This window comes from Scomber scombrus, chromosome 11, assembly GCF_963691925.1.
Source record: "Scomber scombrus chromosome 11, fScoSco1.1, whole genome shotgun sequence".
Taxonomy (NCBI): Eukaryota; Metazoa; Chordata; class Actinopteri; order Scombriformes; family Scombridae; genus Scomber; species Scomber scombrus.
This window is the reverse complement of record NC_084980.1, coordinates 11506920-11525725: the sequence shown is the minus strand read 5'-3', so window position 1 is coordinate 11525725 and position 18806 is coordinate 11506920. Positions and strand designations below refer to the sequence as shown.

Below are 18806 nucleotides of genomic sequence, written 5' to 3'. Positions count from 1 at the left end.
TCAGTGTGATTTGATTACTAGTCCCTTCAGGACAGCGTTAAAATCTGCTGACTATTAATTAAACCTACAGGGAGACGCCATGCGGCCTCAGGCAGGGGAGATGAGGATGTGTACCGACTGCAATCTGTCCCAGTGTTTGTACAGTTTTAATTGTGTCAATTAATTACTTCTCACAGTAAGTATGTGGAGCTTCGCTTCAGGCACAATCAGGTAGCTCCACTTGTTTTGTTTCACACTGATCATGTAATTTTCTTGCAGTTCAGCAAAATTAGCAATTCATTCTGACTCTAGCTGTGACTAAACCATCTTATACAACCTAATGAACTTGTCATTTTCTAAACATATGCAAACAAGCGCTTCCTGTGTAAAGTAAACGTCATCAATTCATCAACTCTGAAGGATTGTTAATGCTTGAAGCTTCTTAAAAAAAACAATAAGGCTCTATAATGTTCATATATTTTTCAAGGCTGGCAATTGCTTAGCTGCCAGTTCATTGTGCATTAATTTGTGGTGATTTGATTAAATATAGACAGTACATAAATACATGTACACAAATGTACATTATAAACTGACATCAAAAGAGTTCTGAAAAGCTGAAAAGTGTTACGTGCATTATTTTCCAACCCATAGTAGGGATTTCTGGCACAACTTCACCTTCTTCCAAGATGCATAAAGAAGGGAAGAAGTCTGAAGGTGTCCTGACACCAGCAATACCTGTAAAGAACATCTTTATTATGAGACCAATACATTTTAGCTTGTGGCATTCATCTGGACTTATTAACCAATCCCACCAGGATTGTATAAATACTCAGGTCATAGTCATAGTCACAAAGTCTAGAAATACTGGAGTCAGATGAAAATGTAAAAATTCCTCCAGGGTTACTAAAACTCCTGAATTACCAGACACAATCACATGGCTTCAATGCATTGTCCTGAACCTAACGGGTTTTCAGTGATCTTATCATATTTGTATTCTAAAATATCTTACCCCATACTCTCCTGTAAAAACTCCATTGTATAAAGTTTTTAGAGTTTTACATAGTCCAAAATCATACATTTATCTCAAATGACTCTACAATTTGTTCAATTTAGGATAATGCTAAGCCCTTGATTTGAATAAAGATGAACTACAGAAAAAAACTCTAAGAAAAAAGAATGAGAAACTATACAAGTTCTCAGGGATTTACCTGGATGTTCTTTTTCGCGCTGTATATATGCACCCAATATTACTTTTTTAAGTTCAAAGGTTATTTTTCATCAGTATAGGAGATTCTATCAAAATGATAGAATCATTAGGCTATAATGAACCTTTAAAAAGACTGATTGACACTACATATGTCTGTGCCATATTGACTACAAATAATAATAAACCCCCCCCCCCCCCCCCCCCAGTCCTCTTACATAATGCAAAAGCCACAAACGGCTCTCGGCGCTTTACTCATCCAGACGAAAAGATTATGTGTGCAGTCCAAAGAGGGACAGTCATAAGTGGGCAGGGAAGGAGGGAGGAAGGTGGGGCGGATCCCGCAAACTGAGAAGACTTAAAGCCCCTGACGGACCAGAGGAGAGGAGGCGCTGCACGATATGACGGACCTGAAACCCGGAGCCCGGAGCTGTCTGCGGTGCTGAACAGCTGCAGGGTCATCTTCATCATCAACCGCTGTGTTCTTCATCAGATATCCTCAGCTGTGACGTGAGCAGGAAAGTAAGTACTCTAATCTAATCGTTTTCCAGTTTAGGATGATGTAGCAGGGATGGTTGTTGTTTGTTCAAACTTTTCTCTATGTTGTGTGTTTCTATGTCTTAATGTAAAGTTGTGAACGTCACACGTGGCTGAGCGTCACTTTATGGATCAATATTTACAGCACCATATGTCACCGCATGTGCTCTGGCATCAGAGTTCATTGGCTCTTTGGTGCTTTCATGAAAGGCTGAATATCGAGATTTTACTTTGGATTTTAACTGTATTTTTGTTGCTGTTTTGAAGGTAGAACATATGATTCCAGGACATTCCTCCGTGTTTCATTTTCCATTGGGCATCCAGCACTGTTAAAAGTCAGTTTGTGTAAATCAGGTGCACTGAGGCTCCACCATGTGATTTATCTGCTGCTTAGGAACCAAAGCAGGTCTCTCAATGAGGATCGATGAGCTGTGAAATTGATGTGCACTCATTCTTTTATATTCTTTAAATCAGTGTTTGTTTTGCTTCTCAAAGCAACCACATGGTTTCCATCATCATCCCTGCCATGTGGTGTTTTTACGTACATCACCATGACCTTGGATAACCTCCAGAGTTTTTTGAGGCACCTGAAAACACACAGTAGCTTCTCAGATCAGGTTTGAACTCTCATGATCTGCAGCTACAACATACCTGCTGGGTTTGCTTGTGATGAGTAAAATGCGTAATTCATTTAACTAGTCTGCCAATGTAAGATTAAGGATCTTACTCAAGTAGAGTTGTAGTGAAAAGCAAAAAGTTTGGTGTTGTTGCGTAACTGTATGAAAATACTTTGACTCAACAGAAATTCTAAATGATCCAACTGTTAAATCCAACTTTAATTACTTGTTTGCTTTTTGGCAGCGTATAAACTATATAAGCTGATCAAATTAACCAAATCCCAAAACTAAATCATCTGTGCAGGAAAAGCAGGGCGATTTATGGGTAATTTGATGTTATTAGTTGTTGACGTAATTAAACAGCACAAAACCTCAAATTTTGTTCAGAACTACTCATTCATTATTTCCATTAGCAGCTTTGCCCCCACTGGTTTGTGCTCAGTGAATTATGTCTGTGTTGTCCTGTTGTGTATACTTCATGCCCACTTCATGCCTTTTTATTGAATCTATCGAGCTCTTTTAGCTTCTGCTCTCTTTAAATGCAGCTACCTGGACTGTCTGATATAACCACAGGCCCATTTGATAATTGATACTGAGGCAGGCAGTTTCTTTCATTAAGCCTTCAAGGATCCTATTAAAGCTCTGCTCTGCCCTTTAGTCTCATCACCCGGAGAGCAGCGGAGCTATCAATGTGTCTTTGTGAGGATCAGCGAGGTGGTAAGGAGGGAGACGAAGCCTTCTGGAATAGAATATGCTGACTGGGGAGTGCACCCATCACAGGAAATGTCTCTCCACTCCAAGGCCCATTAAAAAGGGTACGGAGAGTGTTTCTGCGCAGCAACTCTCCATGGGCTCCTCCATATTTTTCTCTTCTGTCATCAGTGTCTGATTTATTTATCTTGTACCTGAGTTCAGGAGAGGGCTTGCACTTCTGCCGTGTCTCGGTTATTTTTCTTACCAGAAACACTTAGAAGACAGGATATGTAATAACAGTTTTCAAGTGAGACTGTGTTTTTTTACTTTCTTAGCATTCAATAATTAATAAATGCTGACAGGGGTACTGTCAGATGGCCTCCTGAAAACACCTCACTCAGGTCCCTGAAACACAAAAAAATCTATAATCCTTGACATGTTCCCAGGTCCATGTCAAGCTCTGAACCCCCTGAATCAATCAGGATTTTCTCCCATGCAGCAACTCACTCACTCATGTCATGTTGTGTGTTATCTTTGCTTTTTCTCTCAGCCATCCTGATGAGACGATCCCAAAATGAAGAGGTTCCCCCCGAGATTGACAACTCGGTGCAACGCAGCCAAACGTAGGTCAAACGTTCTCCGAAGCACCACAACACAGATCATTTACAGCCTTCAAGCACTTCAATTGATCTATGGAACATCTTCAGCCATTGAGATTTATGCTCCTTTTCATTTCCTTTTCATTTTGTAATAACAATAACCCCCCCTCTAATTGGAGCTTACTGAGTATGCCTCAGTTTGTATCTTGGCTCACCGGAGGGCTTATTAATTTGCGCTACTGATTGCCCCGTGTTACTTCTGCTGGAGCAATTTATTCGCCCTGTGGATTGTGGGAAACACTGAGCTTAAGTTCAATCTGCTGACTCCGCTGACAGCTGTCAGATTTCACCATGTGATCTTCCTCTGGGTTTAGATATTACACTCAATGACCATGCAGAGCAAAACTCCTCCTCATAGCTTCTGACTGAAAACAAAGCTACAATACGTGGTTTCATCCTTCAAAACATTCCTCTGGCTTCCAACATGAGTGATACAAACTACTGGGTCGTGGACTATGACCTCTCCTCTCCCGCTCCACCCTTGTTCCCCAGGGGCCCGACCGTGCTACAGCCCATGGCGGGACACCCCGAACAGGGAACGGCCCTGTGTTTTGTGGGCCTCCTCATACTGCTGCTGCTCTTTCTCGTCGTTCGTTGTGTCCGCATCTTGTTAGACCCCTACAGCAGCATGCCAGCTTCATCGTGGACGGACCATAAGGAGGGACTGGACAGAGGACAGTTTGATTATGCACTGGTGTAAAGATGAGGGTTAATGCAGAAAAAATGGATTTTAGAGATATGGAAAGGTTCTTATTTAAGGCACTTTTGATTTCTGATGATGTCAATCCCCTTTGGAAAGCTTTTTGCCTCTGATAATGAAAGGAACTGCAGTATGTTTGTTGGGTAATGAGTAATGCAAGTTGTCTTCTGCCAGACACAGTATCAAAAGCAGTGAACAGTCACCATATGAGGATGCATCAGGGCAGAGAGAAAAGGAGCAGGCACACCAGAAGCCCTGTATCCATTTCAATTTGCAGTAATTAATGTGACTTGTGGTTTGCACAACATCATACTGTAGCTTTTAGAGTGACAATGATCAGTATCGATGAGTATGATCAGTATCGATCAGTACGATCAGTATCACAGCATTACGTTATGACTCCTGGTTATCATGTCATTTTGTAATTCTGTAATGTTTTTACAAATCCCAGGGCTGACTTATAAATAGAGAGCAGAGCTGCCCTAATTAAATAAAAGAGAAATTAAATGGGTTTAGGGCAGACATGGAAGTAATTTAGACAAAACTAATACACTCTGATAGTGCAGAAGACTGTAAACTCTGTATGTTGCAACAAAAAAAAACTGAACCAAAAAAATAAGAGATGCTTTAGTTTCTCTGAAAATGTACTTTTCAATGTGAGTAATGCTGGATATTATGTGGCATTTGTACCACCTCTAACATGATCCTCAGGTAAAATGGTTTTAATTGACCAAAGCATCTATAATTTGAGGGAATCATTTCAATTAAATTGCCTCTGGAAAATGAGTTCTAGCTGGGTTTTCTATCTACAGATTTTGTCTCAATTCTCTGTGTTATAAATCCAGTGTTATCCTATTATAAAATCAAAACTTTATAATACGTACCAGATGATACAGAACATTTTATTCAAGGTTTTGCTATTTGACGTCGCCATTCCCTTTAAGAGACTTATGAAGCTCAGTGGTCAAAGCGCTGACTTAATATGTGTCATATAAAGTTATGATTATGAACTGCATGTACACTCATTTCATCCCCTTAATCCTTTTGCCTTTAGGCCCCATCCAGTGCACCAGCCAAATCTGTTCAACAGTGCCTGTAGCAATGTAAGAAAAAGCAAATATGCTCCTTTTTGCCACTTGTTTTGTATTGTTTCTGCCCTTGTTATACTGTAAAGCCCTATGCAACGTGGCTCTGAAAGGCTTTTTATTAAAAAAAAAGTTTAGTATTGATATTTTACTGATTTATTGAAAAGTTGACTTGTTTCCGTCATTATGAACAAAATGCTGTTTAATAAAGTACCAAACTATTGTATACGGTCCAACCTCCTGGATGTAGACCTTTTGCTTTTAGATGAGAAAGGAAATTACATTTTTTCCTAATGTTCTCTTTAAAGTGGCATTCAGTTTTTTATTGAAATAAAAGCTTTTGTCTGGTCTTGCTTTTTGAAAGACTAATTACTTCAGACACACACACACACACACATAAACTTTAACTTTGAGCAAAGGCTATCCTCACCGCTGCACTCAAATCAATATTGGTGAGCTTTAGAGCAAATGAAATCAATCGAATAATCAATCGGAGGCTCGTAAAGAGACACAGCCAGTTAATTGATGAGGATCAGCCTTCACAGAGTCAGCTCAACACCAGATAAAATATATCCCCACACTGACAGACTTAGATGAGAGTCAAAACCCTTTGCTTGTTTGGAGGAGAGAAAAAAGGCATACAGAAGCTCTTTTTCAAAAGATCCACATCAGCCAAAGTCAGAATAGAAAGATGCAAAACAACATTTTGGGGTACTTCATGTTATTTAGGGGTATGACATATGACTAAAAACACAGTTTCATCTGTAGTTCATTGTATCAAAGTTTATTTCCTGAATGCATAAGGCTTTCCCTTTTCAGCTGCCTCCTTCCTGATTGACTTCCCTGTAGTCTCAGTTTGTGAGTTTCAGTAAGTTAGAAATGTGGTTAGCTGTGACCTCTTCTGGACACTTTGACAACTACAAGAGTGTATCCGCAAATACTGTGGGAATCAATCTATGAAAAATTAAACTGTTAAAAAAATAAAACTTTTTTGGAAAAAGTGCATGATGGATTCATACATATATAATACTTCACTCAAGAGCATATATGATAAAATGATGGAATATATACATAATATGAAGAGCCCATTGTCATATAAGTGAGAGAGAGGGGCAGGTGGACCCAAATGCAAGAAACTTAGTGCAGGGCTGCAGAAAAAGTCTTTTTTCTTTCTTTTTTTTAACTCCTGGACTGACAAGAAAAGACAAAAACTAGACAAGACAAGTTACAGCAAAGAGATCCAACAAGACTGAACAGAACACCAAGACTTACAAAGAGAGACCAAGACTTACAATACTAACAGAGCTAATGGGGGAATGGGGACCAGGTGACAAGCCACAAGTGTAGGCAGGGAGTGATTGGCTGGGAGGACACTCGTGACAGAGCAGGGCTGATGAGACTGATACATGACAGGTGTGGGCTGGAGAAAAACACTGAGGGCAAGGTATGGGTAATTCACCTAATGCAGGGCAGGTGTGAATAAGGAACACACAAGGAAAACACGCTTACAAACCCAAATATATATATTTTAAAAATATATATACAAAACACACTAGAAACACAAAGAGTCCAAACTATGAGTCCATGACACCCATTTCTAAAGTAAGAGTTGTTCTGATATTATCACATATTTGTTAACCAAAGAAAACATCACACACATTTAGTCCTAAAGTATTACAACTCCCATCATACCTTTTAAATCTGCAGGGACTGCTATAAGATTCACCTCTAGATGAATAAATATTACTTACAAATCTATAAAGTACATATTGTTTCCTACTATTAGTGAGGGCAGGTTATCTGCCTTATCTGTGGTCTTAAATCTAACATGCAATTCACACTTTGTAAACTGGACTAAATCAGGCCCTCTACAGTTTATAGTTTATCAGGCTGCAACAGATGGCTGGAATTGCAGTGCAACGCCCCCATCTCATTAGTCCAGCAATTAACAGGACTGATTTGTGCTTCAGTGGGTTCCGACAATTTACTTACAACAAAGGCGCTCAGTTCCCATCACCCTCTCATGCACACACTGTACACATACACAAAAACACATGTGCACCCAGATATGCAAATAAAGCTGGATCATGGAAAAACGTGACATCATGCCTGACATGCATGACAGAAATGGTTCTCTGCTACTATATGTGACACCTCTCATACTGTATAGATTATTTCTGCGATTCAGGATATATAAAGAAATGTGTTTAAAATACATCAGTTTTAGGTCTGGTTTTGCAGTTTTGGCTGTCTTATATTTAATATCTGATCCGTAGAGTCAAGATGACAGTATATTTGTCTCTGTTTTCCCTCTCAGTTTGTGGAGGTCCAGGCAGGTGCCTAAAGTATGCAAATAACTACTCGAATATGCTAAATCTAATTTTCTGGTATTCTATCCAACCAACAGAGATGCACATAAACACACTTGTATACACACATTACACCCCCCCCCCCCCCCACACACACACACACACACACACACACACACATGCCCACGCAAACACAGAGGTTAAGCACAGCCCACACCCAGACACATGCAAATCCTATGTCTGCTGTAAAACATACACAAACTCACTCTCTCTCACAAACATTTCTAACACCTTTTACATATTAGTCCATTAAATGATCCACACAGAACACAGCTGTGTTAGCATGCCAAAAGGAAGAATGGCTCATCTGCATAACAGAAGGGATGTTATCACCAGACAGCAGTCTGTCAGCCTGCTTATCTCTCTCCCTGACAATACTGTCAGCTGAGTGTTGACTGAGGAGGCGGATGGTGTGAGGAGAACTGTTTGCCTGTGTGTGTTGGTTAATTTAGAAAAAGTGTGTGTGCCTCAATGTGTGTGTGTGTGTGTTTTGAGAGGGCGGGCATCATTAGAGGGCTTTTTTTTTATTTACAGTAAAACACAGAAGCCTTATAACAGCACACACATTTGTTCTGAGCAAAAAGCTGGCCTAAATGCACACACTTACTGTAACAGAGACTGTTTATCATCAAACTTTGAAGTCCTGGAAGAGTCCGGGATTGTTGCAGTGGGTGTGGGCTCAGCTGCTGTCTAGAGAGTGCTGACCTGGGAGAAGTATGTCATGAATATAATAAAATGTAATGAGATATGATATAGTCTTCCTGTTTTCTGATGCTTATTTCCTGTCATAGTCAAATATTTTATCTTTACTGTAAAGTACCGCTTCTGGTGGAAATAGGGAATTGTAATAAGATATATTACACTGGGTATTTCCTCTCATGGTTTAGTCTAGCCCCAGTGTGTGCCACTCATTTAAAAATCATTTGAATTTAATATAATGGGAGGAACCAATGAGCTGACTGCACATCATCTGAACTTTAGTTTAAAGCCAGACAAAGTTTGTTTTTCTGATCAGTGGGCAATTTCATTATAAGAGCTAAAAAGATAAGTCAAGATGATAAGTCAGTAAAAGGATTCAGTTATATGATTTTATTTGATTTTACTGATCTTAATGATCTTTGCTAACATTGGTCAGACCAGGGCTGTAGTGGCAAAGTGTATTGAATTGAAACAAGGTGTAATTGCTTATGAATTTCACTTCTTTTATTTGTAAAAAGAAGAATGGATTATTTCTTCTTTCAAAAGCTCAACATCAGTGGCCTGAAATGTTAAAGGTCCCCTCCAGACATGTTTTAAGATGTATAACATTACTCTACTTTGAATAATAATGTGTGTTTGATATGTTTTTTCCACAAAATTAAGTGGAAAAAACCTACAAGATGTCTCCTACTTCATTGCAAAGTCCATCCTCAGTGTTTGTGCACTGGATGCTTCACATTTCCACATCACACTTATGTAAATTTAATATTGGACTGGGATTGACCTCCAAACTATTTGTAATATCACAAATCCTGCTCCCAGATCTACACCTTAAACTCAGATTGAACAGATGAACTGAGAAACTTTCCACTTTCAGCAGATAAAGGTGAAAATTTGTAGTGTCAAACTCTGCACAGACATCATTCTGCATAGCTTCACTATGCAACAAAACATCAGTGAAGCAAAAAATTACCTAAAATAAATGTAAATATTTGGTTCATGACTTAATGTCAAAGGCTGTTTATAGCCTACTCAACATTTTAAAACATATTACATATTTAAAGATGGCTCCAAAAACAAACTACAGCTAAACCACATCAGTACGAGTTCTTAGTGAATTCGTTAAGCTGCTCAGTGTTTTCTTTGTTGTCCACGCTGAGTTAATGGTTTATAAAGTGTGGCTTTCAGCAGGAGACGCCTCTGGCAAACATCAAGCTACATCATTTTACTAAAGAAAGACCGGAAGCTTTCAGAACAAAGGTTCACCTACGAAACACTATCTGAGAAATGACTGAATGGCGACAGAACTGTGTTTTTAAAAGGCATCATGTCAAATATTCCTCTGATTTGTTTGGTAAATATACAGTGCATGTATATGGTAAGTTGTTGTGTGCCCCCCGGTGTTGTATTGTGTTACGCTCAGTGAAAAGGGCTTTTGGAGAACAAAGCAAAGCCCCCACAGAGGTTTGCAGACAACTTATTTCGATGTTGTTACCACAGACTCAGAAGTGTTTGCCAGGCTTTAATTGGGGGTTTATGTTGAAGGGTTAAGTCACAGCTTCCTTTTCTCTTGTCTAACTTGACACGTAAACTGAGCGGCTGGTACACCTTTTTCTCTGCTGAGGTCGGTGCGCATCAGCAGCCAAGCTGAAACCAAACCACAGCTTCTTTCAGGTGGATTTGTTTTAATGTTTTTGTGTTCGGGATTGACCAATTCGTCGCTTCAACAGAGCAGGTGAGTTATTTCAGCAGCTGAAACTACAACTTTGTCCGTTTCTCATTGGAAATGATGCAGCAGCTTTTATTTGAGTTGGACTGGCTGTGTTCAGTATTCCTATTAACAGACAATTGCTCCATTGTGTTGTTTACTGTATGTTTGTTGCATTTAAAAAAGCTTGTATTTATCGATGTAGGCTACTCACTGTTGAGTTTCACAGCTTTTTCAACTACATGTGATAAGTAGTTTTCCTAAAAAGTATGTTGTAATGTAAAGTATTGTAATGTTCATAGTTTGCTGTTATAAATTACAGGATGAACATGTTTGTAGCTGAGTCATCAGTGCCATTTGAGTCCCCATAACGTCATATAAATGTATTATGTGTAAATATGGGCTTCTAAAAGCTCATCTTACATTACCCCCCCCCCCCCCCCCCCCCCCAAACTGTCATGTCCCCAATCATGTTTTTTCATCTTCAGATATGAGTATAAATATAAGTAATGGAAATCAAACAAATCCCCCCCCAAAAAAAACAAAAACCCTTCAATTACCTCCTAAAATGGGATCCCTAAATCCCTAAAATGGCATTTCTTCTTTATCCTTCAATGAAAAAATCTGAATCTTTGATTATTCTTTTTTTTTTTTTTTTCAAAAGGTTTTTCTGCTGGACACAAGACATCTCCTACTTCACTGATAAGTCCATCCTCAGTATTTGTGCACTGGAAGCTTCAAGTTTCCATATCACATTTACAGAAGTTGAATTCTTTCCGAGGAATGGCTCCAAAATGCTCATAGGTCAAAACCTGTAACTCAGATTTTCAGAGAGTTGAATGTGATCAAAGAATGTGAATCTAATGTCTAGTGTAAAACTCTGCACATACATCATTCAGCACAGTGAAGCCCAAACATCCAACTGAAGAAAAGAAGAAAAATACATTTGAGTGTAGGGGGACTTTAATTATTTGGAAATCGCTGTTTTGTGAGGTTTTTTGTCATGTTCATTTACTTCACCACCTCTCCTCATCCTCTTATAGCAGAATGGACCTGCTGTCAGATGTATGGAGGCAGGACTACTGGCTTCCTCCAGGTGTGACCTGGAAAGACATGGAACAGTTGGCGGACTCTGACCGGCCGCGACCCCAGGACCTTCTTATAGCGCTGCCCCTTGCACTAGGCTTTGTCGGCTTACGCTTTATATTTGAGAGGTACAGCGCCCCTCATCTGTTTATCACTCCTTTAAGAAATATAAATGCAGCCATTTAAGAAACACACTCATGTAAGGTTATTGTCATTGATAACAGCACACATAATTTCCTGATTATGATCAAGCGTCCAGTATGTGGGGCAGTGGGCAGGTGTTTGGCAGAAACAGGATTGTTATCATAAGTGAGAAAAGGGCTTTGAGGACTATTGAGAGACAGACAGAGTGAGAAGGAGAGGGAGAAAGAGCGTTGGGACTGTGTTTTTCTCAAATAATGATTTTTCAATGGGAAGTATTTTAACAGTAGACTGTTTATATGTGCAGTGTTGACTTTCATCTTGAACTTTGACATTGTTTCCAACATCTAATTAAACACATGCCAAGTTACCAATTTGGAAAAAAAGAAAGACTATAGAAAGTAAAGAGGGGGTAAACAGTGCAGTACAGTCTGTCCTCAGGCTTTTTGATTGGTTTATTACATCCTTAGTGTATTGGCTGTTGTAACACTTATAGCAGTAAAGTTATTGCAATCAAATGTAATCTTGTTGATATGTCATAATTTGATATATAAAATATAATAAACATAACTGACTCTGAATATATACTTTTAATATAAAAAAACTTGCCTTTCCATATACACATTTATGCACACTGATTTAGATTTACATTATGTATGCAGTTTTCTAGCGTTAATGTTATCTGTGTATCCTTTTCCTGTGTTCCTGCTTTCTTCACTGCTGCTGTAATGCAAAATGTCTCTCAAGGGGATGAATACAATTTTATCTTAAACATCAACCTGTGTCAGGCTTAGTGATAAGACTGTATATACGTTGCTTTTATTCCCCTGACTCTCCTGCAGTTGGTGTTATGTCATCATATGTGTCAATTGTCTTTTGTTTGTTTTCCTCGCCTGCAGGTTTTTTGCCCCACCCATGGGCAGATGTTTGAGGGTGAAGAATAGATTGCAAATGACTGCTCCCCCCTCCCCAAAGCTGGAGTCATTTTACACCAAGCAGAGCAGACAGCCGACACAGGTTAGTATGAAAAGGTCTCATGTATTCACACATACTCAGTTTATATGGCAGCATACTGTTTGTTTATTATTTATTTCCTCCTACAAGTTGTTCTATGTGAAAAGCACAGATGAACATGAGTGTTGTGATGGTAACGCAGCCTGGGGGAAAACACCTCACAACATGTACACATGACATCATGTGTCTAGCAAGCTCCTCATCTGGATCGTGTCATCCCATAATTCTCTCTTTAAGCTTTTGTATAAACTAGAAGTGATTGCAGAAAATGTTTCATGTTTGCTTTCTCTTCATAAAAATACAAAAAAAACAAATATTTACTCATCACATGACCCAATTTAATTAATCCCAGCAGGGATGTTTGTTTAAAAAATGACGAACATGTACATGTATCTGCTACGGAAGCTTTTGAGGAGCTTACACTAAGACTTGATTCATTGATACATTTTATTTTACAATTTTAATAAAAGACACGCCAGCTCTGTCATGTCTTTTAGTCGTTATATAAAAGAGAAAAGTCAGAATAACACAATAAGACCCAGAGGCATGTTTCCATTGTGGTCCCTTAGGGGATGGTGGGTGTGCAGGGGAGGGGTCAGGACGGTGGATATAACAAGGCAAGCATGATACAGCACAGTAATCAAGACAATAATACAACATAATCAGCAAATAATTCAATGTATTAACAACAGTAATCACTATCTCTGTTGTTGGACAATGCCAGGCCCTACTCGCCTCAAGTAATAAAACTAATTGAAAACTTTGTAAATCTGAGGTGAACACATCAGCTAACGTCTGTCCATGATAATTAAAAATAAATAAGCTACATTAAAAAACAAACCCAGAAAATAAAATGTAGAAAGACACCGAATATCCCACTGTGAATAACCTAGGAGCAAATTCTTTTTTGAGTTTCAAGTCCCAGCTTGAAATCTCCTCAGCTGGTTATGATTTGAAGATTTCCTGGCAGTCTATTCCACAGATTTAATGCCATGTTAAAAAAAAGATTCCATCCTCAGGTTACTCTCAAACCTGAGAAGAACAAAGTCATTTTGTGAAGTTATGAAGGTCTGTTTAATAAAATAACGTGTTTGTCTGTTTGTCCCTTCTGTCACTTCCCCATTTACACCTGCTGTTGTTCTTGCTAACATTCGACTCACATCACGTCTCCCATGCTGTGATTTCAGAGCGAAATTGTTGCTCTGATGTCACTGTGTGGAAAAACACAGAGGCAGATTGAGACCTGGTTCCGCCTTCGCAGGAACCAGGACAGGCCTTGTCAAACCAAGAAGTTTGGTGAAGCTGCGTAAGTGCGTTCCTTCACCACACCGCCACAAAATTCAGAGGCAGCATTTAGAAAAGAGCTTGATTCATTTTGTCATATTTACCACTGCAAGAGTCATTCAAGCTTTGGCGATGAATATGGTGCCTTTTGTTTTAATGTTAAACATTTCTGAACTTATGTTTTGTGTTTTTTTTGCAGGTGGAGGTTTTTTTTCTACATCACAGCCTTCATGGCTGGACTGGCATGTTTGATTGATGTAAGTATCAAAACCGTTCCATAGCAATACCACAATAACAAACAATATTGTTGCTAAAAAGAATTTTTTGGCGTCTTTCCTTTTCTTTTTTACATTTTTACTGGTTTGTATTTTTTTTCCTCTACAGAAGCCGTGGTTCTGGGACCGCAGGGAATGTTGGAGGCAATACCCAGTACAGGTGAAAATGACTTTAAGTACAACACGTTGCTGCTTTGGATAAACACAATGTTGTATTTTTTCCCCCCGGCTCTGTCCTTCTACATTAAAACAGCCTCAACAATGATTTTTATGAGAAATGTGATCAGTGTTTAAATGTGGTCTGACTGAAATCTGAATTTTGAGGAAACAGATTAAATGTTTTCAAGAGGAAATATAAACCATAATGGTAAAGTAACATCATGGTAAAGTGATCTGTTTCTTCATTCATACTTAGAGAACAATGACTGTTCTGTCTCAAATGAATTTATTTATTTCTGCTCTCACAATATATTTGTAAAACTAAATCCTCATTCTATAGCTGCAAGTGATTATTTGGATCATTTTCTGTATTTATTGTTCTAAAAAATATCAGGAAATGCTGTTTCAGTTTCTCAAATACAAATGTAATATATTTGAGCAGCAGTCCCTAATGTTAGACATTAAGTGACATTGTGAAAATGTTGATCTAGCAGAGGATGGTTTCGATCCATCGACCTCTGGGTTATGGGCCCAGCACGCTTCCGCTGCGCCACTCTGCTACTCACCCCAGATGGGACTCGAACCCACAATCCCTGGCTTAGGAGGCCAGTGCCTTATCCATTAGGCCACTGGGGCTGCTGCAGCTGATAAAGAGCCACTATGAATTAGTCAGTGTTAAGTGCATTTATACTGTAATCCTTTTAAGTAATTTCTCTATGGACAGGAATAACAACCTTTATATGAAGTAAAGTCAGGGAATCATGAAAGCATCCAGTGCCTGATGATGTTATTCATTGTGGCCAACACTGCAGACTAATCTTTGGTCAATGCTTTTGAAACAAGTTCATCAGTTTCCCTAAAGTAAAGTCTACAAATGTCTCATTTTGTCTGACCAACAGTCCAAAACCTATGGATGTTCAGTTTACTATCAGAAAAGACTACGGAAAACTAGAAAAATCATATTTGAGAAGCCTGAAAGACAAATAAATTGACTAATCGTTTCAACTTTCACTTACTGCGCTTTATAAACAAAGTTTGATAATACAAAGTAATTCCTATTCTATATTTTGAGCTTTATTTTGAATCTCTTTTTGACTTTTGAATCACATTTACTCCACAGCCCATGGAGAGAGCTCATTACTGGTATTACATGCTGGAGCTGGGTTTTTATGGCTCTCTGCTGCTCCGCATCTCTGTGGACATCAAGAGGAAGGTGAGGACCTCAACGTTTGATTCATTCATTCAGCTGATTCCCTACTTCAACACATTTGCTCTTTACAGAAATAAGTGAAGGTGTATACAGTATTTTACTTAATGGCTTGCACTAACTTCACTGAGTATATAGTTAAAGTTAATATGTTCTGTTCACATATGAAGGTATTTATGTTCTGAGTTGCGACTCTACGTATGCTCTCTTGGACAGGATTTTAGGGAACAGGTGATCCACCATCTGGCCACCATCTTCCTGCTCAGTTTCTCCTACTGTGCCAACTACATTCGCATCGGCACCTTGGTCATGCTGCTTCATGACTCCTCTGACATCCTGCTAGAGGTAATGTGAAATCTCACATAATGTTGTGCTGTGCAAAAAAAAAAGGAGAACTTCAACTGATTTTCACAAATGTGTAGACAAGCACCATCTTGCTGCTTTAATGTAACACTGGTGGGACTCAAAAGTATCACGTGTACTATTAAAGTGCACATGGGACCTTATAAATAAAATATAGTCTCTTTGGAGATTGTCACCATAAATTTACCTCCTGGTTGGCCAGTTTCTGCCTCTACTAAAGTAAGAAAAGCTGACTGTCTGAATTTTGCAGACTGCAGTCAGAAGTTCACACTGCACTTCAAGCTGTTCTTAGAAACTTAGTATCTCCCCTCAGATCTCTGTAGTGGCCTGCAGTATGCTTTTTTTTCAGCAAGGAAATCCTGTGACTGGGTCCTGATAGCTAAGAGGACTTCAGTGGCCAGAGGTCACTTTTGTGTACCTGTACCAAACAAAAGGTTGTGCATAACGAGGTTCAGATGTGTTTTTTGTTTTTTTTAAATCAACTGTTCTGCAGGGTTGCACTTAGTAAAACGTGAAAGGAAACTACACACGGCAAACACGACAATAAAGACATACTAACATTGAAAACAGTTTCAGTCCACCTACAGACCTAAAAACTGCATTGACCAAGGTATATAATGATCTATTAATTGCAATGGACTTTGATGTCTCCTGTCTTACTGTTACTTGATTTAAGTGCCGCCTTTGACACTGTGGATCACGACTCCCCTCCTACAATGTCTTGAGGACCTTATTGGTCTCAAGGGGCTGGTATTTTCTTGCTTCATATACAATAATATTATGTCCTCTAACGTCAAATACGGTGTCCCACTGGGATCAGTACTCGGTCCATTTCTGTTCTTGTTAGGGAATTTTCGATATTTGGGGTCAAGCATGGACCTGGACGTCACAGTAAAGACCGCACTATCATCTTGACAGAAAGACATACTGTCTCTCTCCTTGAGATGGTGAAGGCAGCTGTCTGTGGTGTTTTGGGGAATGCAGAAGTCACAGTGATAACAGTGGTGCAGCATTGCTCTGGCACCCAAGGTCAGAGGATATGACAAACTAATAGGCTAACTCCATTACTGTAGATGCATTGAGTATGACCATTTATAGGCATAGAGTATTCGTGATACTATCACTGAAGACTTAAATACGATCCACGGAGCACAGTTTCTTCAGAATCGTGGCGGCATCATGCTTCGGACGGGTGTATTGATAACACTTTGAGTCTCCTTGGCCAAGCTTCAATAAACACTTTCAGCGTAAGACGTCCTGGACTCCTGTACACATTACTACCTGTGTGTGAGTGTGTGTGTACTTTAGATGTAATATAGTATGCTTCTTTTTTCTGTTTTTATTGACCTGTAAAATGCACAGAGGCATCTCTCGGTGATCTCTACTTTAAATAAATGTTGAAGTTATTAAAGCCTGTTCATATTACAGACTCATTGTCATAGTGAACTGCAGCACACATTCCCCACTCGTGTTTATTTATTACAAAATATTATCCTATGTATTGTCTTTGATCAGTTCAATCATACCTATTTTTTGCAGTCTGCCAAGATGTTTAACTACGGCACTGGCTGGAGGAAAACATGTGACATGCTCTTTGTTGTGTTTGCTGTGGTGTTCCTTGTGACACGACTGGTGATTTTCCCCAGCAAGTAAGATGTTTTTCCATTTTATAACATGTACTACAAATACTTCGTTTATCATGGCTGACATGTAACTGACAAAAAAACCCAAAACAACCTTGTTTGAACTTACACTTACAAACAATTATTTGGTGGTTTGCAGGATCATCCACACCACCCTTATGCTGTCCATCGAGGTCTTTGAACCCTTTGTCGGCTACTACTTTTTCAACGTCCTGCTAATGGTGCTGCAAGCTCTTCACATCTTTTGGGCTGGACTGATTTTGCGCATGGTATACAAGTTCCTGAAAGGAAAGGTGAGATTCAGGCTCAGCAGTACAGCTAATATTAACTATAGGGTGATCCTCTGCAATCCTCACATAGTAGCTTTCATGTGGTGGAAATACAGTTGTGTTGAGGTCTGTTTCATCAGTGATTAGTGTTTACCTTAACCTTAACCTGAAACCAATCTCATCCCTAATCCCAACTAGTTATCTCTATGATGTACAACCATAACCTGAAATAAGCCCTAACCTCAACTATGAAGGTCAGCCTTATAGGAGACGCTGTTTAAAGACAAAACAGACGTTGACAAAGTAATGTATGGAGTCTATTCTTAATTTAGATGTAAAATCTAACAGAGTAATTTGTAATCTTTGGCATACAACTATTTCAGATATACATTTCAAATCTTGTATTTTCTTCTGCCCTCAGCTGGAAAAAGATGAACGCAGCGATGAAGAGAGTGAGGTTGAGGAAGAAGACGAAGATAAAGTAGGGGAAGAAAGTGCTGATCAAGAAGGAGATTACAGTTGGGAGAGAAGTAAAGACACCCTGAACTCTAAACTATCCATGTTGACCAACAGTTGTGTCCTTAATAACTTGACCAACCACAGGGCCTCTGTAGCTGACAGAATGCGTAAAGCTCAATAAAGACTTAAAGTTTTTTTTCCCACATTTAGCTGAAGTTTTGCTATTTAAAAAAGGTCGAAACAGCCATTGTTTAAACATTGAGTGATACAAAATGGATGTGATCCATTTCCCTGTGGGCTACAGGTCATGAGCACTGGTGTGTCTGTGCTTCTCTTTTAATTGAGAATGAAATAAGATAACTAAAGGGTGAAAATGTGATAATGAAAAAATGCTAGCAGAGGATGGTTTCGATCCATCGACCTCTGGGTTATGGGCCCAGCACGCTTCCGCTGCGCCACTCTGCTACTCACCCCAGATGGGACTCGAACCCACAATCCCTGGCTTAGGAGGCCAGTGCCTTATCCATTAGGCCACTGGGGCTGCTGCAGCTGATAAGGGGCCACTATGAATGAGTCAGTGTTAAATGCATTTACACTAATCATTTAAGTCATTTTTCTATGAACAGGAATAACAGCCTTTATATGCGGTAAAATCA

At 39.2% G+C, this 18806-nt stretch overlaps 2 protein-coding genes and 4 non-coding genes across 6 annotated transcripts; 2 read left to right on the top strand and 4 right to left on the bottom strand.

Annotated features, from left to right (window-relative positions):
- Positions 1 to 4113: 4113 nt before the first annotated feature.
- LOC133991042 (cortexin-1) lies at positions 4114 to 4389 on the top strand. Its single transcript, XM_062429491.1, has one exon. The coding sequence runs from the start codon at positions 4114 to 4116 to the stop codon at positions 4387 to 4389; it is 276 nt and encodes a 91-aa protein (XP_062285475.1).
- A 6908-nt stretch (positions 4390 to 11297) lies between these two features.
- LOC133990694 (ceramide synthase 2-like) lies at positions 11298 to 18331 on the top strand. Its single transcript, XM_062429093.1, has 10 exons — positions 11298 to 11464; positions 12377 to 12494; positions 13679 to 13797; positions 13975 to 14032; positions 14160 to 14210; positions 15330 to 15422; positions 15633 to 15761; positions 17319 to 17428; positions 17562 to 17715; positions 18113 to 18331. The coding sequence occupies exons 1-10, from the start codon at positions 11298 to 11300 to the stop codon at positions 18329 to 18331; spliced, it is 1218 nt and encodes a 405-aa protein (XP_062285077.1).
- trnam-cau (transfer RNA methionine (anticodon CAU)) lies at positions 14698 to 14769 on the bottom strand. Its single transcript has one exon. It is a non-coding gene; the product is annotated as a tRNA-Met (tRNA).
- On the bottom strand, positions 14773 to 14845 carry trnar-ccu (transfer RNA arginine (anticodon CCU)). Its single transcript has one exon. It is a non-coding gene; the product is annotated as a tRNA-Arg (tRNA).
- Positions 18332 to 18543: 212 nt separating the features above from the next.
- On the bottom strand, positions 18544 to 18615 carry trnam-cau (transfer RNA methionine (anticodon CAU)). The gene has a single exon. It is a non-coding gene; the product is annotated as a tRNA-Met (tRNA).
- Positions 18616 to 18618: 3 nt separating this feature from the next.
- trnar-ccu (transfer RNA arginine (anticodon CCU)) lies at positions 18619 to 18691 on the bottom strand. The gene has a single exon. It is a non-coding gene; the product is annotated as a tRNA-Arg (tRNA).
- Between the last annotated feature and the right edge of the window lie 115 nt (positions 18692 to 18806).

Excerpts from the sequence above, each read along its gene's own strand:
- LOC133991042 (XM_062429491.1), top strand. The coding sequence starts at position 4,114 with ATGAGTGATACAAACTACTGGGTCGTGGACTATGACCTCTCCTCTCCC.
- LOC133990694 (XM_062429093.1), top strand. The coding sequence starts at position 11,298 with ATGGACCTGCTGTCAGATGTATGGAGGCAGGACTACTGGCTTCCTCCA. Across the intron at positions 14,033-14,159 it reads GACTGGCATGTTTGATTGAT|AAGCCGTGGTTCTGGGACCG; the intron begins GTAAGTATCAAA and ends TTTCCTCTACAG. Across the intron at positions 17,429-17,561 it reads CTGGTGATTTTCCCCAGCAA|GATCATCCACACCACCCTTA; the intron begins GTAAGATGTTTT and ends GGTGGTTTGCAG.